Here is a 27,594-nt window from a genome sequence, read left to right on the forward strand (position 1 = left end):
AGCATCCTCTTTTTTTTTTTGTATTTATTGCATAATACAGCGTATTGTTTTTAATGCTCCACCTTGCTTCTTCTGTGTAACTCCTGGGACAGGTTTGCTTATCTGGATCATGACCAGCAAACATATGTGGTCACTGTTTACCAAATGCACCATGCTTGAGTTGTAGGGCAAGTGCACAGCCTCATTTCCATTTTAATTGTCCCGGTGCGCTCTCCCTCAGCAGCTGAGGATCTTGATGAAGGCCCGTCTGAACTCAATGTTGAAGGTGGTGTAGATAATAGGGTTGAGGGCACTGTTGACATAACCCAGCCAGGTGAAAGCACTGTAAAGCCCAGGAGGCACGTAGCATGTCCTGCAGTGGGTGTTCAGAATGTGAGTCACAAAGAAAGGCAGCCAGCAGATGAGAAACACCCCTGGAGCAGCCAGAGAGCAGGGATGTAAAGAGAGAGGGCAAAACCAAAAACACAAGAGCAAAATTGTAAGAAACAGTATGTTTATCTGCTGGGACATAAGCTGCAAATGTTAACATGCTTGCATCACCAAGCCTTACTTCCAGAAATAGCTAATAATGTATAATAATAAATGTAGTCATTGGCTAACGATATTATTATGATGTGGGGTTACAGTTAATATATATATATACCACTCCTACATCTAAATTTAGAGTACAAACTGAATATATTAGCATGCCCAGCTAACTAACAACAGTAACATCTGGTTACTTCCAAAGATCACAGTTAGATGGTAATAAATAATAATTAATAGTCATTGGCCAACTACATTGTTTTTAGTGTGGTTACGCTTGAGAAAGCCCCAAGATGCACCTATTAAACAAATCTGATTGAAGTCATCTTTTTCAACCAACTCACGTTGTTAGTATTTGTTGAGTAATAGTATGGCTGATAAAAATCTTCTAGTTATTTTAGTTAATAAGCTGCTTGTTGAAGACTGAGCCTGTATCGTATTCATTCTAGCTTGAAAAGCTTGAAAAGCATAGCGAGGTGTCAATTAAAATACTTTTGGTTCCCAATTAACCTTTAACTTTGGGTGTTAATTATAGGCAAGTCTTGAAGTCACTAAGTATGCAGAGCAGCAGCCAGCAGGGCATTTATCATGTATAAGCAACTACGAATGTTGCAGCACACATGAAACATTAAATTCAAGCACCATAATTGGGGTCACATCATCACTGGTCAGTTGGCTGAAAGGCAGGTGGTAAGTGGGCGGGACAGGAAATCTTTTTCTGCATGTGTGCCACAGTTTTCACTGACACCAGTGTAACATAATGAGACACCACTGATTACTTTTTTGTCAGCGAGATCTATGCCAAGCCAGAGCTTACTTGACTAGGCTTGTAGCAACTTGGCTGATAATTGGAGTGTGTCGAAGCTGTGTCAGGAGCTACAGCATGTGTGGACACACAGTGTGATCGCGGAACCAGCCAGACATTTCTGAAATTTGAACTTGATTTATTGTGGCTCTGCAAAATATGCAGCCGATGCACACAGTAAGAAAATATGCTAGTGCCATCACCGCCAGGCAAGAGACATAACAGGTGACTGGGTACATTAGGCAGAAAGACCATCACGAAAATGTTAAAGGAGCTGAAGCGGAATAAGCAACTTTCTATAAAATTGCCTGCATTAAGTGTTTCCATGACATTCACATTTTCATTCAGCTTATCCCAGTAAAGACAATTTCCACTCACCAAGCACAATGGCCAGCATCTGAGTAGCCTTTTTCTCCCGCGCGTGCATGCTCCTGAATCGTGGATTATTGATGGAAATAGCCATCGACCGCAGTGATGTGTGTGTTCGTCCATTAGACAGATCCTTCACCTCACAGCCCATCCTAACAGGAGGCCGCTCGTCCTGGTTGTTCTCTTCCGCCTCCTCTTCCCTGCGATCCTGCTCCAGATCCAGCTCGGTGCGACCGCAGGAGGCGTGGCTGATGCTGCAGCAGTTCTGCATGTCCACTGGGGGCAGCACAGAGTTCTCCACCGGTCCCGTCTTTGGCCTTTTGCGCCACAGGCAACCTGACAAAAGGTTGGGCTTGGAGGTACCTGAAGGCTCCACAGTCTGCTGTCGGGACAAATGATACACGATTAATAGATGCCATACAATCAGCACACATATTTAGTCATGTAATCATTGTAACAATATTACCGATGTTAAGTCATTAAAGCTGTACTAATTATTTATAGGCTATGAACAATACATCATGTGTAATATAGAAAGTGCTGATTGTAGAGACGAACCAGCTTCAAAATTATCACCCAACTCTACAGATCCACCTCAGCTCTTTGGGGGTTTTTATGGTCCTTCAGCGCATTATTTTAGTTTTCTGGCCTGCAGCTTTAATGTTTTGGTTCACCTCAACAACAGGCACCACATTTGGCAAAAAAAGCTCAGAAAAACCTACAGTACTGTAAGCTACCTGCAAAGCAGCAAATGGCAGCAATCTGATGAACATACATTCCTCTAGAGTTAGTGAAGACCGAAACATGATTATAAGGACTGAATATTGGACATTTGACAGGTGTGAGGAAACACAAGCCTAAATGTCTGTGGTCAATGTGTACATAGCTGACTGTTTGCTAACAACTCAATTAGTTGATTTTTCACCCAGTTCTGCTGTCTTAAATTGCCAAAAAAACCAAAGAATGCAGCTTTAACATTTGAATTTTAAGGAATCAGAGTTCATTGCTCTGTTTATTCTCCTACACATAGAAGTTATTATATTCATTTTGTCCTGTGTTGACTTCATGTGGAAAATATTAGTCGACAAAGCCTAACTGGCACCTCCAGTCTAAGTTTTTAAATCACAGATGCACAGTTAATGTTCAGTGTACATCAGTGCAACTGCAATATGTGTGAGTTTTAGTATTTCAATTTTATAGTCTTGTACCAGCAAATATTTCCACTTTCTAAAACTCAGCTCTAAAATTCAGCAACTACAGCTCCCATGAGCCTTTTCCCATTGGAGCGATAAGAATGGACATTAAAGTTTTAAGTATTGTTTAATGTGTATTTTCAGTACAGCCCGAAACATAAATTGCAGTCCTCTCTTACTCATTTCTTGACACATTTTCCTCAGGGGAAAATTACAGATCATTATTCCCGCTGCCTTTCAGCAGTCTGAGGAATATGCAGGTGCTTGCAGTGCGTCACCCACAGATTTTGCTCAGCTGGGGAGTGACCAGGTGACAACAGCCAACAAGCCACGCTTGAAAATCACAATTTTCAGCTCCCTACAGAGCGGAACGCAAAGCTCAAGTGTGCGTAGAATACACACGCGGATGGACTCACATGGAAATCTATGAACAGAACCACTTTGCGTGCCACCATGTCACAATACGCCAACACAGTCAATAAGAGAGTTCAGGCTTCAGGCTGTACTGCACTGACATTTTTTTATCAATTCAAGAAGCTCACGGTTGTGTTGAATTTCTAGTTTAAAATAGCACCTACCACTTTAATCCTTATAGGTGACAAGTCGTGTTTTGCCTTGGGAGTCTCTTCTTGCAGACAGGTCTCCTAGGGGATGAGAGGGATAGAAAATATATTTCAGAGAAATACTTAAACCCCCTTATCTTATGCAAACACCTCTACCCCATCAATCTAAAGGTACAGAAGGTTTTTGCAAAATTTGCTTGGAAAGTTATTGATTCATCTCTTTGCATCTCAGAGGATGTTTTAGTGTCCCAGACACAGACATGAATTACGATTCACGCCTGTTATTTTTTGTCAAACGCTGCGTGACTCAATTAAAGCCTGCAGCAGAAATAGCGATAAGTCACTTTTTCATATCAAAATACCTCCGTTGATTGAGTCAGAGTCCTATTATGTTATTTCAAAACACACCTCCATTATAACTCTCTCATTCTGATCTCCTCCAGGGCTTGAATCTAACAGTTAGCGTCTGCACCCATGGATGAGATCCCAAACTGACACTCCAATCATCTGTAACCTGCTGTTTTTATAGAGGACTTGACTGTGAATTAGTGTGCAATGAAGGGAAAATGGAGTGGAACCACATCACACAGGAAGCTCCTGAATATGCCAATGCTGGTCACGTTACAGGATTTAAATACAAGTTTTTTTTAGACTCCAGATTAAAAAAAATAGAGTAGATTCAGATGCACAGAACGTGACCTGGTGTCTTCTTGCCCGAGGTTAAAAGACAAAGCCTTCATTTGTATGATAGATGTAACTGGGATGATTTCTAGAGTGGTGGATGTGATCAAATAACTGACAGCTGGTTGAGAACAAAAGTCAAATTAGCTTCTCAAAAATTACATCAATCACTTAGCAGAGAGATCATTCATATCTCATTGACCAGATCCATCCATCTGTCCATCTATCTATCTAGCTATCCGTCCGTCCGTCCGTCCGTCCGTCCGTCTATCTATCTATCTATCTAAAAACTCTAAAAACTCTAAAAACTGTCTTTGTTTCTTTGTTCTTCTTGGCTAAACTAAAGTTGTTAGTGTTTCTTTTTTCCTCAAAGAATTATATAGTTTTGTGTAAATTACCTCAAAGTCTGAGGCCAGCACACAGAACATTCCTCCTCCTGATTAAACTGACAATTTTTAACCTGACAAGCCATTTTAATTAATAACAACTTCAGTTTCATGGTGAAAGCCATGTCAGCTGCTCATGAACTGAACTATACATTGTTTCTATAAATTTCATCTTTAACATGGGTTCATCTGAGAGGTCAATGGCACATTTACAGAGGAGCCTCGTACAAAAGTACACATACTTTCTCTCCTATTAGAGCAAAGTAATATCCTTGAGATTACTTTGGCATGTCCTCTGAACCTTTTTACCTGCAAATGACTTTGGTTTATAATCATGCACTAATGCTTTATAGATCAGTTATAAGGCGGCGGTGGCACACAAGGTAGAGCGCTTGTCCCGCAACCACAAGGTTGGTGGTTCGAACCCCTCTGTAGTCAACATGCCGAGGTGTCCTTGAGCGAGACACCTAACCCCCAGTTGCTCCCCTGGCGCTTCTTAGCAGCCCACTGCTCCTCCGGGATGGGTTAAATGCAGAGAATTGTAATTTCCCCATTGTGGGACTAATAAAGGATTTATTATTATTATTATTATTATTATTATAAGCTGTAGATAAGACAATTTATCATTTGACAGAATGTGAAAAACCTCACTGGTTCTTGAGTCATCAACAATCAAGTCATGAATATGATAATTATTAATAAAAGGACAAGAACTAATAAGCCAACAGATTTATACATTTATAAATATAAAACATAACAAGTCATAAATACATGATGTTAAGCCATCGAGTCTGCAGTCCTTAGTGTTAGTAAACATAAATAAACAGTATGAACAATAAATAATTTCTAGTATGGAGATAAAAATGTTAGTAAGTCATAAATAAATGATAGTAAAACATAACTTCTGCAGCAGGAGTTCCACAATTCAGTTAAAGTGAAAACACTGACAAAGGGAACAAGATAATGGTCGCACCACAGATGGCGGAGTTGAGCCTGGCTGCACCTTTCCGCTGGCCTGGCCGAAGATGATCCTCTTTCTCCTCATCCTAAGGAAGACGTAGATGCGGATGTAGACCAGCAGAGTGACAATAAACGGCAGGTAGAAGGACACCACAGAGGAGTAGATCACAAATTCAGGGTTGGAGATGGAGCACACCATGGGGTCATCTGAGTCAAAAACAAAACATCATTATGCAAAATAGTCTAAAACACACAGGCCTGATTTATGGCCAACCTTTGACCCCCGGTTATGATGCTCTCCATTGTGAAAACGACCTTCAGTATTCTGCATGCATACTAAATCATACAGCCATGACTGTGAGGTGGAGGTATGATTGATTTGACAATAATTGCGCCATTAATTCAAAATAAGAGCCTAATTGAAATAATAATGGGGTATGGATCAATTTCTCAATCAAAATTCCAGAGTTAAATATCTATCAAGTGAGCTAATAGTGCTGTAAATTGAAATATAAAAATAGACAGGCTCTGGGCACAGCTGTGAAATGCATATTGCATGTCAGTGGCATGAACAAACTGAAGTGATTTTCTTCTACCTGGATGTTCCCCTGGATCAATACCACATACCTCGATACACAGAGAGACAGAAACGAGCACAGACAGATATAATCTATTTCTAGCCACATTCAAACCACCTTCAGTTTCTAGATTAATTGTATTTTGTGAGGCACAGCTTTTGTGTGGCTAAGCTATTCTTTTTCAATCATTTTCCTTTGAAGGGCTGAAAAAGGACCCACACACTGGTGCTGCTGCGTGTTTGCATACTGACAAAACAGTTGGATTCCTGCAATCGGCAGCCATTATTTTACATTGATTGTAAGTGGACTAAACAAAACGCCCGTATCTCTGTGAGTAGCTTTACATTGTGTCTGACTAATGCTCTTGATTGCGTATGTGCACTCATGCATCGGTGCTGCTGGCTATCGAAATTAAAATAGCCGATTCTAAAGATTTTCTGTCTGTTTTATTGTTTGGTGGTCCATTCTTCTTCACACAAAAACAGATTTTTGGCACAGCAAGTAAGTTATTGTTCAGTTATGTAGAACATGAAAAATCACCCAAAACATCCGTTAGAATTATACAAGACCCAATTGTCACCATTTCTTCTCATACAGTAACCTCATTCAACCAGAAACCATTGCAATATTTGAAAGACAAAAAAGGGAGACATTTTCCAGTTGACTACTATCACTACTTGTACCTCCACCGATACATACAATATGTTTCTAAATAAGGATTCTAAATAACTACAAGCAAAAACGTCACATTGGGGAAAAATGAAGATACCAAAATGCATTACTTTGCTGAGATAAGTCATAACACTTTAAGGGAGCATTGTGTTATTATCACGGAAATTCAAAAAAAGGTAGTATTGCAGCTTGATAAAGTTTAGGGACTTACTACAAAAATGGTTGAAATTAAAGCTTCAGAGGCCGAGTTGTCTTAAGTATCCCTCCCTCCCTCTCTCTCTGCTCCGGAAGACAGCGTGTCAATATTTTATATTTCAACTGCGGTGGACTTAAAACCGTAATTCATTTGGCCAGGTAATAACCTTTACCTTAATTGTCTCAGATAAGATATCTATTTTTTGCTTTTGCTTTGCGGGTAGTTCGTGTTTTTACTTTTTCAAGCCAAATTTCCAGTGACTTTAAATTCATTGACAGAAAAAAAACTTTATTATTTAAAATACGATTACCTTCTCTAGTTACCTTGTTGTCCATGCATTGACATAGCTAATATAGTATAAATGCTTTATTTACATTAACAAGTAAAACCACATGAAAACAAATGGTGAATAAGCTGATTTAAATGTGTTGGTACTTTTGGATCTTATTTAGATGTAAGGTGACTTTGCAGCCAGTTTACTGTAACTTGGAATTACAGCTTTCCCCCTTAGCTGCTTCTGATTAGGGCCTGAACGATAAGATATAAATGGCCATGTCTTTAAAACTCAACATTCTCCAATTTGTAACACTCTGGTTAAATTTGAAGACTAAAGTCTCATCATCAGTGGTATTTTTCTCAGGTTTTACAAAGCTCAAGACACAGTTACAGAAAACATTATATGACATTTTCACAGGCTGAGTAGTACAGCCGAAGACTAGGAAATTGACTCTGACTTGCTAGATTAAGGGAATGCACCTCAAAGTCCCATTTTGGATTGCATTTCATGTCCCACAGATTTTTAACCCTGATTTTCTTTTGAACACAGTGCCTTGAATTCTGTTTGGCATCCTGCATGAAATTAATTGTTCACTACGATGCATCTAAATGAAGATGGAGTCATAATGTTGTTGATCTGACCTGTGGTGTTGAAACCAAACAGCAGTGGACAGGAAACAGTGAAGGCCAGGACCCACACGGTGGCAATCATCATAAAAACTCTCTTCCTGGAGCGTTGGGTGATGTTGTACAAGACGGGCATCACCACTGCTGTGTACCTGCAGACACACACATATTAATGTCTGTTCGGCTTTGACAATGTGGGCGTACAGAGAATAGTTGGCGACATTTGAATGAAGACAAAATTGCTGATATAGTACAGTAAAGGGGAGTAATTACAGTGAGAAAAAGAGCCCCTTGAAAAGAACTGGACTTTAGCGATGCTATAAAATGCACTGCTACGAGAAAGCGAATAATATAAAGACCAACAATGGAGCAGCAAACCAGGCATTTCTATTTAGAAACAATTCGGGTATTCAGCAATAAACCAAGTGGAGCTTTGATTTAAGAGTGAATCAGCACACTGTATGCCAAGAGTATATAATGAGCCCAGGAAAACTAGGCTCAGAAGAAGGCAGCAATTACGCTGGACCCCGACCCAAAATGGATGTGATGTTATGTTGTTTAGAGCCAGATAACTGCCAAGATTGTTTATCCTCATCAGACTAATTACACTAGTAGTTCTCTGGGCAAAATGCAAATACTGAAAATACTCTTCCCCCGTGCCATGCTGTCTGGTTGAATGAGAGCGGATATCAAAAAGGGCAGTAGGTAAAACGTAATGTCCATGATTTATTGATCAAGTGCTGCTTTAAGTGAGACTTTCAGTTGAAAGTTTGTTCTTAGACGCCATTCAAAACATGACGTACGTTGTAAGTACTTGCATTAAACAATTCACCTCGAAGTTTGACGCAAGAACTTCCTCTTTGGTGTATTTATGCTGCCTTTGAATAGCCGGGTTTGACTCTTTCTTTTAACAGGCGACAAATCTTCTCTACTATCACAAAAACAATTGATATAATCTCATGAATAAACAATGCAGTTGCAAAAGTAATGCAGGTGTGTTGAACACCATCAGTGAAACAGAATGTTCCTGCTGCCTCGCTTTAATACAGCACCTCACAATGCGAGTGATGGTGTAGCATTGTTGTTTACTCATCTAATCATCAATCACATAGAACCACAGGGCTCTGAAGAACTTCATCCGTCAGAATCACATTATGTATTTTAATACACAAACCCATGTAACAGCAGGCATGTAACCATGTGCAATTAAAAAAGGGGGGTTTGGTACCCTTTATTGTACATGGCCATGGCCTGATTAACCATCTGCTTTGTCCTTTCAATGTTGCCTCTAAGTTCCCATTAGGACTTAGTACTGGCTGCAGAGTTTTGTGTGTTCGTAAAATATTTTGTGGTTATCTAAACCTTTAGACTTTTTACAATCAGTTGGTATGGTTAACTTTTAAGCAAACAGTTGCCTGTTTACACATTCATCAGTCACAGAACAACAATCATCATCAAGGAGTCATGTTTCTGACAAATGTAAATCCAATATTCTCTCTCTTTTAGCCCCTTTTTGGTCTCTTCAGAATCCTGAGGGAAATATCTCACTCTTCAGCTGCTAAATGTTCTGCTTAATCACCAGCAAGACTCTCACTTAGTCTCTTTGCCGTTTGGTGCAGAGCAGGTACTTTAGAGTGAGTTTTTAGAGCTATTTCACTGAAAACATATGCCTGCTGCCGCTGAAAACAACACTACTGAGAATGATCAGAGTGAAAGAAAAGAATAGAGTTTAAATGAGCTGACAGTCACTTTAAAGCTCGGTAAAGTCAAGGGGAGCTGCAGACTGATGTGATACTCCTCTGTAGGTTCAACACTACAAGTTTTCACATTGTCGTTGGATAAATTGTTATTGACTAAGCACCCTGGGAGCACAATATAAACTGGAATTATTTGTGTTTGAACTCGATTTTTGTCACTTTACAAGACACAGGCACATAATTAGATAAGTTGCAAATTCTTTTACAAATTTCTAATTAATAAAATGACCAAAACTAACAGAGGCATAGTGACCTGGGACTTTGAGGTCCTCTGCTGTCGCTTTGCCTGGTTGGTAGTGGTAAACCAGCTTTGCACCTGACAACACAAGTATCTTATGAAAGCGCCCATCAGGAAGTCTAACTGATTAAATGTATGAATACATCCCAGAGAAAGCTCCAGGCCTTATGTAGTTCTTAATTCATTCTATATAGCCTAGATGAACTCTTGATGCCTTCAGGTTATAAATTCAGAGACCGTAGAGAGCAATCAAATATTTACTAGGACACAAGAAGAAAACTAAGCAAATATATAATTCAAATACAAGGTGCATTTTTACTGTAAAGGTTCAAACGGTTGCATGGCACAGCTCCTCCTGCATTAATGCAAACAAATGCACAACAATTAGACATAGACCTAGAACATCAAGTAAAAAACACATAATCTCCTAATTTATGTCTCTTCCTCACTGTATCTCATTCTGTCACGCACACGCACAAATACACACTGACACACATTTATCAAGAGGATACGAACAAGATGGAAAATATATTCTCCCTCCAGGGAAGTATCTGTGAGGTGAGGAAAAAAAGCAAGACCTTGAAATATGTAAATATGACATTTATACTGGTGGTGTCACAGCAAATGTCTGTAGTCATACAGTATAACTGCAGCAGAGAAGGTAAACACGCACACCCATTGCACACTCACCTGTCAATGCTGATAGCACACAAGTTGAGGATACTGGCGGTGCACATCATCACGTCTAGTGTGACAAAGACGTTACAGTAGAGCCGGCTGAAAAGCCAGGCGCCGCCGACCACCTGCACAGGACAGACAGGCAGATTATCAACGCACACGTTCTTCTTTCCCCTCTTCACCGTGAAGTGTGACGCACCTATTCAGGGCACACACTTGCACATGTGACAGAAGGGCAAGGAAGAGTTGGAAATGTATACATGAAGATAGCTTTGCGCACGTTAAAAGGAAGGATTGAGACAAAAAAAGATGCCAAAAATACTACCATATTAACCTTGATATATTCAATTTAAGCATTTATGCAAATGCAGATATAAATTAGGCTAATTTATGCATGACTTAAATAAGTTTATGTCACTTGTTCTCGGATAACACAACATGCAGGGGGCAAATGTGTCAATGTTCTGTGATGATGGGCCATCATGGATAACTTTCAAGGATCCTCAAGGAATCTTTTTCAATTTCCAAAGGACATTGCCCCACTTCTGAACCGGTAAGACCCAAAACCACTATTACTATTACGCTCCATAATGCCTGGTAATAACTGTCTGACAAAGATAAATGGGATCCAGGCTCCATCGCCTGAATGCTGAGTCCAAGATTGAAACATACACCTACCTACAGAGAGAGGCGGCAGGCACACGTGGGAATATGCACCAGAACACACACACACATACACATGCAAGGAAGATGTAAATAGACAGCAATTTCTCTCTCGCAGAGAACACAGTTGTCACACATACACAGAGACAAACACACTAATGTGGAAACATTAACTGCTTTTGTTCATTCCCTTAACATGACCAACGTTAACTCAAATCTCAATAAAAACCCAACCACATACCCATTTAGGGTAATTCTCATTCCATTTTTAAAGGAGCACTGCACCAAATTTACACATAAAAATCTGTTTAGTTGACAGGGTTAGTACCACTCAGTCTGTGAAAACAGTTGCATAATGTCCTCCACAAGCTGGGGGCACGGAGTTTAAAAGATGTGGATGTTTAGCAGGCAGGGAGAGCGTAATCAAATATGCAATTGAATTGCATGATGGGAAGTGTAGGAACCATCCTTTTTCGGGAGAAATGAGAAATACTTTCTATATACTCAATGAAATCATAGTGATGCACACATTATTGACCCACAATGCATTGCACAAAATAAATAAAGGAGCTGCTCACAGCTGCTTTCCTAAATTCAAATTGATTGTAGGCACTGCTGAGAGGGAAAGATCTTAAAAAACTAGAAAACGATGAAAGTATGCTGATTTTTTTAACTGCAAAAACTGTATTCTATGACAATAAGTGAAGTTTATATGGTATACAGTTAGTTTGTGTGGAACTGGGACATTGCATAGGGAAAATGTTCTCTTTTTAAGCCACTATAATCCTTTTAACAGAGATATATGCTCTTCTTAACGATATAAATTGGACCAATACACACAATATATACACAGCATGTACACATTACTTAATTGAACTCAGTCACCCCCTCACACAAAAAGACTGAGGTACACATGTGGGCACAGATTGAACAGTGTGTGCATGTGGGAAAATGACTCAGTGGGGCACGCAGACACCTCGTATCGACTGTGTGTGAACATCCTGTACATGATCTATACTTTCACAGCAGTCAAGTTTGCTAAATGTCTCAGTAAAAATACCAAACAAGAGCAGAAATGATCAAGACCCTGGACCTGGACATTGAGTATCTGTCAGAGGGATCTGTTGTGTTTAAACTTTTTTTCCATAAAGTAAAATAAAATATGTTACGATAAACTTTGAAATTATGGTGAAACAGGGGCAGATGATGAAGCGTTTTTTAGATACTTATCCTGACAAAAGTCGGAGGAACAAAATGTTGACAAGAATAAATCAGCAGGGTATGCAGGAGCGCCTTTGTATCACTTCATCTTGTGTTTTCTGTCAGATCTCCCTGTACTCCGTTTAATAAAACCCCACTGATAAAATCTTGACTCCAAAGAGGGGTGACCGCCGCAATGCAAATGGAGCTGCCTCCGAAGTCGGGCCGCGCATTCGCTGAGGCCGAGCAGCATCATTTAAGATGAATTGGGGAAAGTGAGCACTTAGTCATTGCTGCCAATACAACCACTTCCTTCAAGTACAAGTCATACATCAACTGTGCCATCCAGGGATAAGATAGCTTGCTCAAGGGCACATGATTAGTACCTGCTGACGGGTGGGGACAGAGATACTCTGTCACTTTTCCTGCCAAGACACCCCTGCAGAAGCAAACCAGCAACCCTCTGGTCACAACAAGATAATCCTCCATCCTTCAGATTAGAGCTCACAGGGTGATGGCGCTCGCAGTGCTAGTTTTGGGAGTTGGGAAAGTCTTGTCCTATAACTCTGGACTTTTTTCTCCCGGTCTTATCCGAGATAGTGCTGACCTTTACATTCCAGCTAAATTAATGAATAGTGTTCCTTTGTGTCATACTATCTTTTAGTGGCTCATTCCTTATGGGATTGTCTCCCCTTTGAATCTGAAATGAAAAATGTAGCACATGCTCTTACAGCATGACTGCCTGCGTGGAAGTTCAACTCATGACTGAATCCAGGCGCGGTTCCTGGCGACCTAAGATTACCTTTCATTGGATATAATCATGTTTAATTTTTTTTTTATGATCTTCTGCACACTGTGAGAAATAGTGCTTTCTGCTGACAGTGAGCAAACTTTGGGCAGCAGGGTGGCTGCTTGTTAAACATAACTGGACCTCGACCAGATGATTTTTTAGACCTCATGTTGAGCCAGACACTTGATACCCCAAAGCTTCACACACACACATACACACGCACACGTCTATGTGCTCAATGTACACAAACTGGACACATATGCAGTGCATTTTCAGTGTTCAAAGTATAACTTTGATGAAATGTGGTTGTCTGAGAGTCATGTATGCCTTTACAATTAATGGAGTTACTGAAAAGCACCACAAGGATAGAGGATGAAAAAATTAACACACAAATGTTATATAATCCCTGCAAAACCCAATAAAAAAAGGTTTTAAAAAAATGAAATTCACAGGTTTGCCGTTGCTTCTATGTAATTTGAAGCTCAGCCGATTACCAAAAGCAGATGAAGTCATAATATGTTAATATTCAATATGTCCCTCAGCAATTATGTGTAATCTACATGAATGGGGATCCAAATGCCTTTTTATCATCATTAGGTTTTTTTCTATCGCCCACACATGTCACTATTTGCAATAAGTTCCAAATGATCCTTTTCTTTCTCCGACTGTTGCTCCTTTATTGTTCTTGCAAAAGCTCACTTTGTCTCCTATGTACGGTCTCCTCTATTATCCTCTCCAGGGTCAGCATCTCACTCACTGCCAGGCATCTGTATTTCAATTCTTCCACATCCTCAGTGCTTCCTCTCCATTTTCTTACCCTTCTTTCCCTTCAGAGCTCTAGCTCAGTGATTTCCAAGCAGTAATTCTACAGTTGCCAGGGGGCTGAGTGGAAAGATTGTGGGGTAGCTCAATTAATTAAAAAAAAGAATTAATGATTTGATTATAAACAACAACAACAACAACAACAACAACAACAACAACAACAACAACAACAATTCTACCTATTTATTTGTTTTGGGAAGAAAATAAACATCCAATTACGATTACAAGTTGGTAATCTAGTAAATGTTTTTTCATTAACAAGTAAGCTACCAGCTACGATAAGCTGAATGCTTAATTTCTCACCACCTTTAAACCTGAGATAAATGTATTATTGTGTTTTGCCAAAGAGATTTATGAAAAGTTAGCAAGCAAGCATTAAAGTAAAAAGTATTCGCCAAAAGTAACTCATGGATAAGCTTGTTTTTAAATACATCCAAAGGTTATAGTTATAAAGTTTATATAATCAGCACAAATTAATGGATAAACATTGGAAACGGGTAGTTCAAAGTGATGGATAAATTGTTTAAGGTCAATTCAACTGCATGAAAAGACAATATCCAATGTTGCGAGGTGTCACTGAACATCCATTCGGAAATTAAATAAAATTAACTGAAAGGATATGTGATGTACGTAAGACTTAAAAAGCGTTGGGAACAACAGACGCCATGACCTCCTCACCTCCAGGTACACAGCCCAGGGCATGACCAACGAGGCCACCAGCAGGTCGGCCACGGCCAGGCTGACCACTAGGTAGTTGGTGGTCGTCTGGAGGGAGCGCTCCCTCACCACGGCCAAACACACCAGCACGTTTCCAAACACGATGGCCAGGATGAGCAGCGAGTACAGCATGGCGTAGTAGTTGCGCTCATCCTGCCCTGACGCCTCTGAGCTCCCGTTCCTCTCCGAGTCCCATCCGATGCGGTCTGATTCGTTCCAGGCCTGCTCCACGCTGCTAAACATCGCCATGGAGACGTCCCGTTGACATGGGAGTTGAGATGTTTGACAGACCTACCAAAGTAAAAACAGCATAGTTTGGTGTTTACCCATTCATCACATAACTTTCTCTCTCTTGGAGTCTCACACACAGACTTAACATTTCTCACATCTCATTCGATTAAAGTGTAGCACATTAGCCATCAGATGATGGGGGGGAAGCATCGTTTCAGGTCAGAGGCCTGCTGGGAAACATCTCTTGGCTCCTTGTAACAGTCAGATGAACTGATAAATAAAAGAGTTGAAAGTTGCAACTCTGCAGTAATGTTCCCTGAATGAAAAATGGAGGCACATATTGATGCCTCCTCAAGCTCCATGGCTCGGACAATCAACTCCATAAAGACTCAGCGGAAATTAATGCTCTCAACAGCAGACTTCATCGACAATGCATTTATGATCATTCCAGTCAGCCTCTATCCCCTTTCTTCCTGTACATGACTTTTAATACAGCTAACAGAGTCCAAAGCAGAGATGGCAACTATAATGACGGGCTGGCAGTGTGCCTTTGAGCACTGTCAGTGAGGTTAGCTCATCAGGGAGGGGTAATAACGCCGTGCTGCCTCCCTGAGAGGTCCGCTTGGCTCTGGTCCCGGGCCCTGTTCCTTCCTCTCGTTTATTCCCAATCCTCCCCATCTGGCCTGAATCCAGATAAACAGCGCTGTGGTTGTGCTCACACCTGTGTCGACATGTTAAACAAACTGATCCATCTTATCCAGCGCCCCCCCTCCTCCCTCTTTCTGTGACAGAAATAGGGGAGAAAGACACTGAGAAACTAGAATCCTTTTTAGACCTGGCTCAAACCCAGCAGGTTTTTAAAGATTTTTTCCAAGCCTATAATTCCACTCAGTACCTCAATGTCTCCGGTATCATATGATTGTCCACGTGAGAATCTAGAAGCACAAAAAAAAAAAAACAGCCACCAATCCCAATCACCTTGAAGTCTCCTTATAGGAGTGAGTGTTTAATCACAAAATCAGGTGCGAAAAAAATAAATATCTATACACATATACATTTTATATCTTGGGGAACTGGTTATATGATACAAAGCAGCGAAGTGCTCCTGTGAATGGGTTGGTTATATATTGTGGATCAAATAATGATTGAAACCGATTTCCCTCTTCTTTCTTCTGTCTCTCATATTAATCAATGTCAGTGTGCAGAAATCTGACCTTCTCCAAGATGTGTGTGTTTGAGTGTATGTGTGTGTGTGTGTTATGTGGCAATAATTGGACCCTGAAATGTATATGATCCCATATACAGTGTTGTTGTCTGCCCTGAAGCATAGGAAGGGTGTGATGGGGGATGTTATTGTATTTAACATATACAGGAAGACCTAAAGACAACTTTGTTACATTAGAGCAATATTAATAACACATTAACTTCGGATCAATTAACTGGAGGTTATGCAAGCCAAAGACAATCTTTTCTCCCAAATGGAAGCTTGATTTGCGCAATCAACCCTTCATCTACAAAACCAATTAAATGACGCAGTTGGAGCATCTTATCGGGCTTCTCATCCCGCCTCGAGAAAGATTGAGGTCAAATACAGTCCACTAACATATTAATAGTGGCGCAAAAACGATTCCTCATATGATCACCAATCAGTGCGAACATATGCAGCAGATAAGATTTCAGTTTAAGGCTCCGACATTGGAGCAGAAACAAAGCAGAATAAGTAAACAGACTTACATACCTGTTACTGTTTCCCAGTGAAGAATTCATCAGATGCCATCGAGGAAGAGCATCATCCGTGCAGGTTTAAAAGTTATCCGGTCATCAGCAGGGAGGGATGCAGGAGGAGCGCATGTGGGTTAGGGTTAGTTCCTCACAGAGGAAACACTCGCTGACTACATGTCCACCGAGGCTCTGTGGCTCTGTGGCTGAGTGACTGTCGGTAACACGCTTTGGGATTGCATTGATTTTGCAGCCACACGGGAATAGTTAGGGAATATACGCGGTGGAGACGTCAGGTGTCTCCCTTCGTGCGTTCAGTGATGCAGTGGCAAATAATGGTAACTTTAAAAGCCCTCAAAAAAAAAAAAAAAAAAAAAAAAAAATAAAAAAAAAAAATGTTTTATTGGCAGAATTAACAGTTTCCTCTTCAATATTTAGTTTAGTTTAAAAAGAAAACGTATTAGCAATGATCACAAAGCCTAAAATTGGATCGTGCTTCAGTCCTGTCCCATGGCTTTGACCCTGAACCAGTCTGGGTCGTGCTTTGCTGGAAGTGACATTCGCACCAAAATAGCCTAATGTTGGCCTCGTAAAACCAGAGAGAAAATGAAGTCAGGCTAGATATATGCAAATATATAGACTGACACACTGTTGTGGCTCTGGCATCCTATGGGTCCCTCTTCAACCCCCTTAAAAGACAAAAATACAGAAACACCCGCTGTGAAGATAAAAGAAATGCAACCACACCTTCTGTCTTATATCTCACAATCCCAGCCAATATGCTTTATATTGCTTTCTTCGACATGGCATTTTAAGATAAGAGAAAGCCCTGCAGGAGTGCACGGAAAACAAATGAGAGCTGAGCCAAACCAATGTGAAGTGCATCAAGAGAAGACGTTGTTTTCCTCTTTATAACAGTTCCACCTTGCAATGAATCTAATTTCATTGGAAAACCCTGAGAAAATTCAATAGACCTTTCTGTGGCACTGTGGTTGTATTCTAATACATACTTGATTTTCTTTTATCAACACATTAATCTGTCAATGGGGAGGCAAATAAAGACCGCACAGCTCCTGTTTCCAGATATTTCTATATGTAACAAATGACAGCAGTCACTGTAGATTTCATTACAAAGCCTCATATAAAAGGAAGTTTTTAAAAGCAGTGAGCAGCAGGAGGTTGATGATCTGATCCGATGTAACCGCAGCAGCTGACAAACAGCCCTAACTGATCATTTTTCACCACCAACCAGGAGTCAGTTTGTGTTTTAACAAATGTTAAAGTGTCCAAATATCCTTGGAATTTGGAGCCATCCTTCTTCTACAGCAGCACGCTGGAAAATATCTCCCGTGCACTGCAGAGCTGAAGAGAATCCTAATACACACGGTTGCTGAATCCATACATTTGAAACTTGACAAAACAAGTGGTGTGTGACATCCATAACACTTGCTGAATTCTGACTGTAGACGAGTTCACAGTGGTTTCTCCACTCATTCAAAAACATATCCACTAGATCCATATTTCCCCTGCATTCCATTTACATCATGCAACATTCAGGAAATCAATCTCAGTCTATCCCCCATGAATGGCAGCTTCAGGAAGTGTGTCATTTTTTTCTTCTTCTATGGAGTGGCTTTTGCCTCTCTGACTTTATGATTTATGATTTAACGTGCAAAAAAGAAGAAATAAAGTGTTTATGAATGGAGTCACATTCAAACCCCTTTTCATGTTTACTGAGAGGATGAAGTGAAGTATAAACCCACAGTGAGCCGTCACAACCATTTCACCCCATGCAGATTATTAACAGAGTATTGATTCTTCAACACACAACACACAACACTGTACTGTTGATGTGTTGCAAAGAGCCCCAATGAGAGAGGAAAGGATGGATGGTGAAGGTGAAGTGGGATCTGCTTTTCCTCCGAATGAAGCATCTCAAATGGACCTTGTGCAAATGGGGCCCCTGACAGCTGCTCACAGAGCTGTTGCTCACAGGATCCAAACCTGTCTGGACTAATAACTGTGTGAAGGTCAGTCCTGAGAGGGGTATAGCTACAACAATCACAGAGGACAGTGGTAGTAATGAGGAAAATAAACATGTTCAAAGTTGAAACTTTGCTGCCATCTATTGGTCAAGAGATGGAACTGTTTTACCCCACATTCAAACTTTGAAGTTGTGTCCAAAATCCAAAGCAAATTTTGAGTCTGTATGAACGAGCGTGTTCACACTGGAAAAGAAACATAATAAAGTAAAGTCTAAACAATCTGTATGTATATAAAAAAAAAAAAAACTAGAGTAGAATTTTAAGTGTGCAGTTGACGGGCACCACTCTCCCAAAAAGCAGTGCTCAAAGGAAATGGAGGATCTGTTTGTTTGTCATGTGTCATCAGCAGGCTGGCAGACCACATAGCCGAGAGAGCCAACAACAAACATGTCAGCTGTCAGGAGGTATTTCTCACATTTGTTACTCAAACAAGTTCTACAACTACGTTTTGTTCTCATTTTATGCAGTTGTATTGTTTTGTACTGGAATTTTAATTTGTTTTGACCAATGCGTTGATGTATTTTAAAAACGGTTTACAGTTGTGTGAACACTTTTACAATAAAACATGTAATTTTTAATATTTTTTTACCAACTCTGGTGTTCAATTTATTATTTAAAATATATATATGTGTTTATATGTGTATTTATTTGTTACATTTTGTTTTATAAAGATAGATAAGCAATGTTTAAATAGGCCGGATAAGAATGATCCCAGAGTCTTCAAAACTGTGAAGCATACAGCTTATCAATTAATTCTGGTATGAGATCAGTACTCGATATCAGCCGATACCCAAAGCACCCGCATTGAGACTGAAAAACTTGGATATGTGCATCCCTAATTTTGAAGATGCTTACTACAAAAACAGTAAACTATGACAATAACTGCAAAACAAAAAAAATGAGCCTGAAGTGCGGGATTTGGACAACCTGCAGATCTTCCAATATATTTACAAATGTATACAAAGACATGTTGAAATTTGTAAATGATTTAATCAACTTGTCATGAATCACAGAATAAAAAGGTTAGAAAGTATAATGCAAAACCTTAAAGTGTCGAATCAGCAGCTAAAAGATGTAACAGGGCAAAGAAGTTAAATCTTTAAAGTGGTATTTATCTGTAAAGAAACAGTTAATATGAATAAAATATGTAACCTCAAGGGTGACTAACATCTCTCCTTTATATTCTGTAGTTTTGTATTAGCTGTATTTAGGAATGGAAGCACAGAGTTCAGGTTCATTTTCCTTCTTGTTCTGCCCACTCACTGTACCCTCCTTTGTAATGTCTGGCCCTACGAAAACAAGCAAAAAGAGAAGAGCTTAGTCTCTCATCACTGTTGTTTTTTTATTCAAATTCATCCAGCATTCAACAAACCAAAGCAATTTCCAATACATTGTAGGCTAATTGCAGCACCAGGAATGATTAATATTTAAATAACAACACATAAAAGGTGACATTCATACAGTAGTAGCACATTATGTGGTTAAGCAGGGTCCACATCATCTAACAGCACTGAAATCAGAAACTTTAACTGGGGAGTCACTTTTATTTATTTGCTCTTTAGGTAATAACTGTCACCTTTGACCTTTAACGGGTCACGCAGTTCTTGGACTACTGCAAGTTTCATGTGTGTATACAGATGCATCTGCTGTTATTTACCTGCTAAATCCCAGCTGAAGGGCTATATCCAGCGCTTTGGAGCTCCTGTTGCCACTTTTGCAATGAAACACAATGTTGTCATCATCTTTCCCCGGAGCATTCACTTCAAATATCTGCTGAAAGTGTTCAGGGGACAGCTTCAGAGACTCCTCCAGGTTCCCTACTGATATTCCAACACACAAACCATATGGGAGTGTAAACACATAGAAAAAAACACTATTTTCCTTAGTTTGTACAGTTCTAACACTTACGTGGGATATTAACAGCGTCTGGAATGCGTCCAGCCAGGTGTTCATCAGGATTTCTCACATCAAACAGCTGAATGTCCCGGTTGGACAGCATCGTCTTCAGCTGCGAGTAGGTCACCACTGAAGCTGAGGGGGGAAACATAAAAGATTACATTTTAGTATGAAGTTAAAATCCAACTTTTGCCTATTGACTCCTTTTTCCTGAGGCCTGTAAACATACCATCCATTGTTTTAAACAGTTGCCTGACTTGTGTTAATTTAGCTGTGGAGCTGTATAGTCAATGTTGTGAGGATAACCTAGTCATGTTCCCTTCTCACACACACACACCATTGTTGTCCATTTGAAACAAGAATGCCAGTCAACCAAAGTCTGTCTCACACAATCACATGAAAAACACTAGACACACACTGCAGAGCATTCAGGGTGACAATGCTGGTAGTATTGCACAGTCAGCCTGGGAAAATGCCACAAAAAAGCTATATTACCTGGTGTGCAGTTCAAATATCAGTTTAAAGCACCATTTCACCAATGCAAAATTAATATTTTAATAGCCAAACCAGGAGATTAAGAGACACAGGCCCACTAGATCAATAAAGGTGACCCTGCTGGACTCAGCCAAAGTCTACCAGCAAATACATTTTACCGCTTTCAGGTGTTTCGCTGCATTTGGGACCTGAGGTTGTAAAAGCCCGTAAAACTGAGCCAAGTGTCGGGTAAGACAAGCGGTTCACTTCCGCCACTGCCTGGCAGAAACCTCGAGACACAACATAAGACAACATAGCGAGGACAAGAGCGACGCGCAGACTGCTGTGGAGCGAAGGCATGACAGGCGTGATGCTTCTATATGATGTCTATGGGCGTGATGCTTCTGCTTCTTCTTCGTTGGTGTTTATTGGCGGGTGGCAAACCAGCTTAGAGGCGCACTACCGCCACCTACATGTGACTGAAAACGACACAAGGCTCGCAGAGTCAGTCATCTCTTTTAAATCACTTCTTAAGACACATTTTTACAGAATGGCTTTTATGTGATGTCGTCGTTTTAATGTTTCCTTTTAATTGGTTTTAGTATTTTATCTTATATTCGTTTACTATTTTATGTTTACCTATTTTACTTGATTTTATTTATTTTGTTAGTTTATTTGATTGTCACTTGTTATTTCATTTTGTTTCTTAGTTTAGTTTTATCCTAACGATTGTTCTTAATGTTTCTTATATTGCACTGTTTTGCTGCCTTGTCTGTCGAAGCACTTTGTAAACCTTGTTCTTAAAAGGTGCTATATAAATAAAGTTATTATTATTATTATTATTATTACTGGGCTGGAGTGTGAAGCAGTAGATTGACAGGGAAACAAAATAAATTCTCTCATTTATTCCTGTTGCTCTTAGGTAATTGATAAGGATATTGTGTTTCCTAGATGCCTTTCCCAACAGATCCCCAAATGTAATATTATGTTTTCCACCGATCAGTTATGATATTAATTCCCTTCTTTCTACGTCATACCTATTGCAATCTAGTTGGACATGTTTGACAGTTTCTGGTTTATTACAGTGTGTGCATAGTCCAGTTGGGTGCTTGCCTTTTCTATAACGTGTTTGGTTTAATCCTGTATATCCTATTCTCAAACGGGTAATGACATTACATTTCACCCCTACATGAGCAGGAACCCAAATAAAGGAGATATCCAAACCCTTATTATGCAGTCTGAGTAGTAAATACAAATGTCATACAATATATCCTGCCTGCATGACAACTTTCCAGATTTAATGCTTGATAGTGCTGCCAAGCTATCAGAAGCAATACTACACTGGATTATTTTTCTTCCACCCATTGTAATGCTAACATTATTCCAATGCATTCAGCAGTGTATACTGAAACATAATCTGATATTCTCTTTTTCACCACATAATGAGGTATGAAGAATACTGCACCTGTTTGCCGCATCTTCTCACATTCCACTGTAGTATAACTCACTTCATGAGAAGCCACACCCCAGGCCTGACAGTTTGGTGATCCTTCACTTGACATTTCCTCCACCGCTTCCCAGGTCAGTCCTTTGACTCCAACGTATTTCTCAGCTGATTTTTATCTTAAAATTTTCCATATTTTTGCTCGTCTGTGCTGAGCAGTTTATTACATCTACCATAAGCAGTACACACTCCTCCTTACCCACAGTTACCACATCTATATTTACAGATTGCTTGTCACATCCTCCACAGGGTCTGTTTGTTACTCTCTGTTCCTCCTGATTTAAGGGCATCTGTCTGCCCGGACACTTTCTTAACTGCTTCAGCATATACAATCCCATGGCACACTTTAATTCGCTGCACCTCTGCTGCTTTCTTGCTGTCTTCACATCCACCATAGGCTGAGCTATGTTCTATCTCGTAATCAGCTGGGATTAGAGATGAGTAACAAACTTGACAAAACACTCTGAGTGCTTCAGTTTGTACAGTTTTGTCATCTAACCAAACTGTCCTCCCAGTTGGTCAGTGAAAACAGCTCTCCCATAACCCCCCAAAAGCCTCAAAAAACCCTTTTCTGTGACTTCATACTCTTTACTCCACAACATTTATTTGATAACGTTAGTTACTTGTTACTTTGCAAATTCTGATTAATAATAGAAAATATAATCAACACATACTTTATAATGTATTATTACAAGTTTAGATAAGACTGTGTACTTAAATTATTTAAATTATCCCCACCTTTAATGCAATAATACTTATAATACAATACTATAATATACATTATTATGAAATAAAGAGTACTTTTACTTTTGGTACTTGCATTAGAGTTTAGCAGTCTGGAGTTTTTTTCTTGTACATAAGCTTTGTGCATAGTTCAATGTTGTGTGTGAATAGAGAAAAACTGTAATACAACATTACATCATATACAGCAGTATTACAAACTGGGCATCACAACAGACATCCAGTCTGCAATACTGCAAATTAATAAATATTGCAATACTTCATCAGTGGACCATGGGGTCAATCACCATCAGTGACCTAATAGACATTTATTTAGATGCTAATCCATTTGTACTTTTAATTAAGTACAATTTTAAATCTAGTTACTTCGTTACTTTCCAAAACAGCAAATAGCCTAAAGGATTATTAATTAAAATTAAGTGTGTAGAGTGTGTTTATTTAATTAATAAATAAATAGAGGATGAATCATCACCTTTTGAGTGATTTAAAGCCTGACAAAGTTGTTTTTGCAAAAGAGGAACTGTTATTCTTTCACATATATGTGTATGAGTCATCTGCGGTCACCAAACCTGTTCAGTGAAGTATGGGAAGTTTTGTGTTTTGTATCTGCTGCACAGCAGACTGTTAAAAGAGGAAACAAAAAAACAGAGAGAAGCTCATGGAGATGTTTAGTGAGTACAAGACTAATCTTTGTTTTTCATTATTTTATTTTTCAGTCAAAAGTATTTTCACTTCCAAGCAATGTTTGGAACCGATTAGTGAACTGTAACATACAAACACAGCCACGCCTCAGACTAAACCACATTATCTATGGGGACGGAAATTGAAAATACATCTAAACATATGTTTTTAGAATCTTCCTTCCTGATACTATAAACAATTGTCATATAAATCATAAAGGTAAATGTAACATTTTAACCAACACAGAGACGTTATTTGTTATATAAGTCGGTTTCTAACATCGTTTAGAAAGCACCCCCCCTCCGCAGATGGTTTAACCCATGATACAGAGTCATATGATTCAGTGACTCGTCTTGAACGCCTCGCTGACTCAAACTCATGGATGTATAAAAACTCAGTGTGTTCTTTGTCTTTTAGCTGTTTCTCAACACTGAAACTGTCACAATGGCGATGATGTGTGGAGGTGCTGGCCCGGTACAAGATGCTACCAAAGAGATCCAGGAGCTCTGTGATAGCGTAAGTAAAGGATTATTATTATTATTATTATTATTATTGCACGTTGACTTTCTTCCTTTCTTAACGATGCACACGCAGTAAACAGAGCCTGTGTTTCATGTTGCTGTTATCTCGTTGTTGGGTTTTTTTCAGGTAAAGGTGCATGCAGAGAAAAAAGCAGGGAAAACGTATGATGTTTTCATTGCCAAAAGCTACATGAGTCAGACAGTGGCCGGGACCAACTACTTCATCAAGGTAATTATTATTTACACATCAGTGACTATAAACGACTTTTATTTTGCAGCAACAAGATCAAGTGCCATTTAAAGCAGTTATAGTCAATATTATTATAGATCACATAATTACTTTTAAGGGAAAGGGATCGCCTGTAGTGATGAACCCACAGGAAATTAAAAAAGACACTCAATCTTTATTTATGTAGGCCAATAAGAAAAACTACAAGATACAGAAACAAGAGGGACTACTGGAGAACTTGACCTTAATGAAATGCATGTTGGGAAGTAGACTGAATGCTAACAAGTTTACTGTTTATAAATAACATGACTTGATGACATATTTTGTCCAGTCTTTATTCAGCTACTACTGAACTTATGATTATATGTTCTAAAATGGATAACATAAAATGTAATCTTAAAACTGACAAATGTATCCAATTACAGAGATGATAATTAAAGAATGGTTTATTAACTATACCTGATTATGATGTTGTACAGTGGATAGGAGTCTGGTATAAAGTACACGTGGAGTGAACTCAACTTTTGTTGAAACAATTGGCAATCTTTATTTCTTGGCCGGTTTCAATTTTCATTTTAAATGATGATAACTTTTGTTTCTGAGTCCTAACAACAGAGTGGACTTGCATTCTTTATGGGGACATAAACAAGACTTCAAATAAATGCTAACGTTGCTCCGTGTCTGCTAGATGTATAATTAAGAAACCATTTACTAACAAGTTCGATATAGTCCTCATAGTGGCAAAGATCTTCTCAAACTTTACCTTTACTTCCTTGCAGGTCCACGTGGGAGGAGACGATCATGTTCACCTCCGTGTTTGGAAAAAACTCTCATGTCATGGAGGAGAATTGGAGTTGAGTAATATGCAGCAATCCAAGACCCAACATGACCCTGTTGAGTACTTCTCATAGGATCGCAAACCAAACACAGCATCAGCGCCTACAGGTTGCTGCATAATTATAATCAGTTATGATCAAAATATTACACATAAAACAATGCTTATGCAGTTTCCACTCGTAACATACTGTTTCATACTGTAGATGATGTAAGGAGCATGTAAACATTGAACATTTTTGTACAACATTAAAGAATAAATGAATCAGATTCGTTGTGATATTTGGTGTTGCTTCTCTTTCTGTGGTATTTGATTTGTGATGCAGCTGCAGGCCAGGGCGTATCCGTCTTCAGCTTGCAGACATGAAGAAAAAGGGTTGGACACAAACAGACAAATAGAAGTCTATTCACAACTGGGTTTAGTGTCGGATGGATATGGATCTTGGGCAAAGTTCCTCCTAAAGCGGCAGTCTGCTTTATGTTATATGAAATATAACATAAAGCATATTATTGGAAAATCAGAAGATCTATTCTGACATAGTATTAAACATTGATTTGTGTTATGACATATCGGTACAACTCACTTATATTAACCTTTTCACCCCTATTGACCTGCCAGTGACTTTACACTCATGCTGTGCAGTTATTCTAAACTTCATAACTTTATTAATTTTTTTGAGAAGATCCCAAAGTATCTAAAGATATCAAATGGATCAGGCTGATTTGGGAAAACGTGTATACGAATATGCAAAAGACATTTAAATTTCATCTATTTGCTGCAGTGGTGCAGCAATTCAGTCACTGAATAATATCATCAGTAACATTGTTCATAAATCCAGTATATTCATACTGATTCATAAACAATCTAAAGTATTGCATAATATTATTACTGTTATATCTCTGTCGGGACATAGAACATGATGCAGTTTAGTAACTTATATTTCACTTTAACTAAACATCACACAACTTCAGCGAAGATCTGGAACAAGCTGATTCACAATTGATAACTGCCTTAAAGCAGGAAGTGTACCATAGTTGAGAGAAAATGGATTGCTGTAGGATTCGGTAATAAAAATATATATATGAAAAGTGACATACATTTAGATTTATATTGCTTTTTCATTCCCAATACGTGGTAAACAGCTTAGAATAAGAATATTCAGTATGTTTTTTTAAATAATGAATTTCATTCTTTACACCAAAAGTAACGTTTAAAAGTAAATCTATCTGATTGCATAATAAACAGTTTTGAGGCTTCAGGCTTCAAACGTGGTGAAACATGACCAAAAGTTAAAATTGTACAATAAACAAAAGAACCTTTCGCAGGGACTTTGAGCCGTGAAGCTCACCCAACCTTAAAAACATTTGAATGAGGCACATGCAGCATATACAGTGGGTACGGAAAGTATTCAGACCCCTTTAAATTTTTCATTGCAGCCATTTGCTAAAATCGAAAAAGTTCATTTTTTTTCGCATTAATGTACACTCAGCAACCCATCTTGACAGAAAAAACCAGAAATGTAGAATTCTTTGCAAATTTATTAAAAAAGAAAAACTGAAATATCACATGGTCATAAGTATTCAGACCCTTTGCTCAGTATTGAGTAGAAGCACCCTTTTGAGTTATTGATGTATTAACAATTACATTTTTCAATGATTTACTATTATTTTCACTTACATAATTTAAAGCTATCTATTTATAAATGTGTATTAAAGTTCTATCAACCTCTTTAACCATTGTTCAAGTGTATAATTACTCTGGAAAGCAGCACAGACACATACAGTGCCCTCCAGAATTATTGGCACCCTTTAGTAAAAATGAGAAAAATGAGATGCGAAAAAAAATCTTTATTGTTTATCCTCATGATCTTCCATTCAAAATATTCACAAAAATGTAACCTTTAACTGAAGAAACATAATTGAAAGAAACATTAAATTCTTATCATGAAACAAATATTTTTCTCAAAAATATATGTGCCACAATTATTGGCACCCCTTCATTTAATATTTTGTGCAGCCTCCC

The 27,594-nt window shown here is 38.9% G+C and overlaps 3 protein-coding genes across 3 annotated transcripts; 1 reads left to right on the plus strand and 2 right to left on the minus strand.

The window, feature by feature from the left end:
* Positions 1–216: 216 nt before the first annotated feature.
* drd3 (dopamine receptor D3) lies at positions 217–16,702 on the minus strand. Its single transcript, XM_054623078.1, has 8 exons — positions 16,666–16,702; positions 14,658–14,987; positions 10,517–10,629; positions 7,847–7,983; positions 5,496–5,689; positions 3,471–3,536; positions 1,709–2,081; positions 217–413 (listed from the first exon to the last, which is right to left on the minus strand). The coding sequence occupies exons 2-8, from the start codon at positions 14,943–14,945 to the stop codon at positions 217–219; spliced, it is 1,368 nt and encodes a 455-aa protein (XP_054479053.1). The 5' UTR covers positions 14,946–14,987; positions 16,666–16,702.
* A 2,965-nt stretch (positions 16,703–19,667) lies between these two features.
* On the minus strand, positions 19,668–21,433 carry si:ch211-161h7.8 (thiosulfate:glutathione sulfurtransferase). Its single transcript, XM_054623225.1, has 4 exons — positions 21,241–21,433; positions 20,600–20,722; positions 20,349–20,511; positions 19,668–19,980 (listed from the first exon to the last, which is right to left on the minus strand). The coding sequence occupies exons 1-4, from the start codon at positions 21,419–21,421 to the stop codon at positions 19,926–19,928; spliced, it is 522 nt and encodes a 173-aa protein (XP_054479200.1). The 5' UTR covers positions 21,422–21,433; the 3' UTR covers positions 19,668–19,925.
* A 2,907-nt stretch (positions 21,434–24,340) lies between these two features.
* On the plus strand, positions 24,341–25,841 carry LOC129110879 (cystatin-B-like). Its single transcript, XM_054623136.1, has 3 exons — positions 24,341–24,503; positions 24,636–24,737; positions 25,517–25,841. The coding sequence occupies exons 1-3, from the start codon at positions 24,432–24,434 to the stop codon at positions 25,646–25,648; spliced, it is 306 nt and encodes a 101-aa protein (XP_054479111.1). The 5' UTR covers positions 24,341–24,431; the 3' UTR covers positions 25,649–25,841.
* The last annotated feature ends 1,753 nt before the right edge of the window (positions 25,842–27,594 follow it).

This window comes from Anoplopoma fimbria, chromosome 21 (assembly GCF_027596085.1).
Source record: "Anoplopoma fimbria isolate UVic2021 breed Golden Eagle Sablefish chromosome 21, Afim_UVic_2022, whole genome shotgun sequence".
In the NCBI taxonomy this organism is placed as follows: Eukaryota; Metazoa; Chordata; class Actinopteri; order Perciformes; family Anoplopomatidae; genus Anoplopoma; species Anoplopoma fimbria.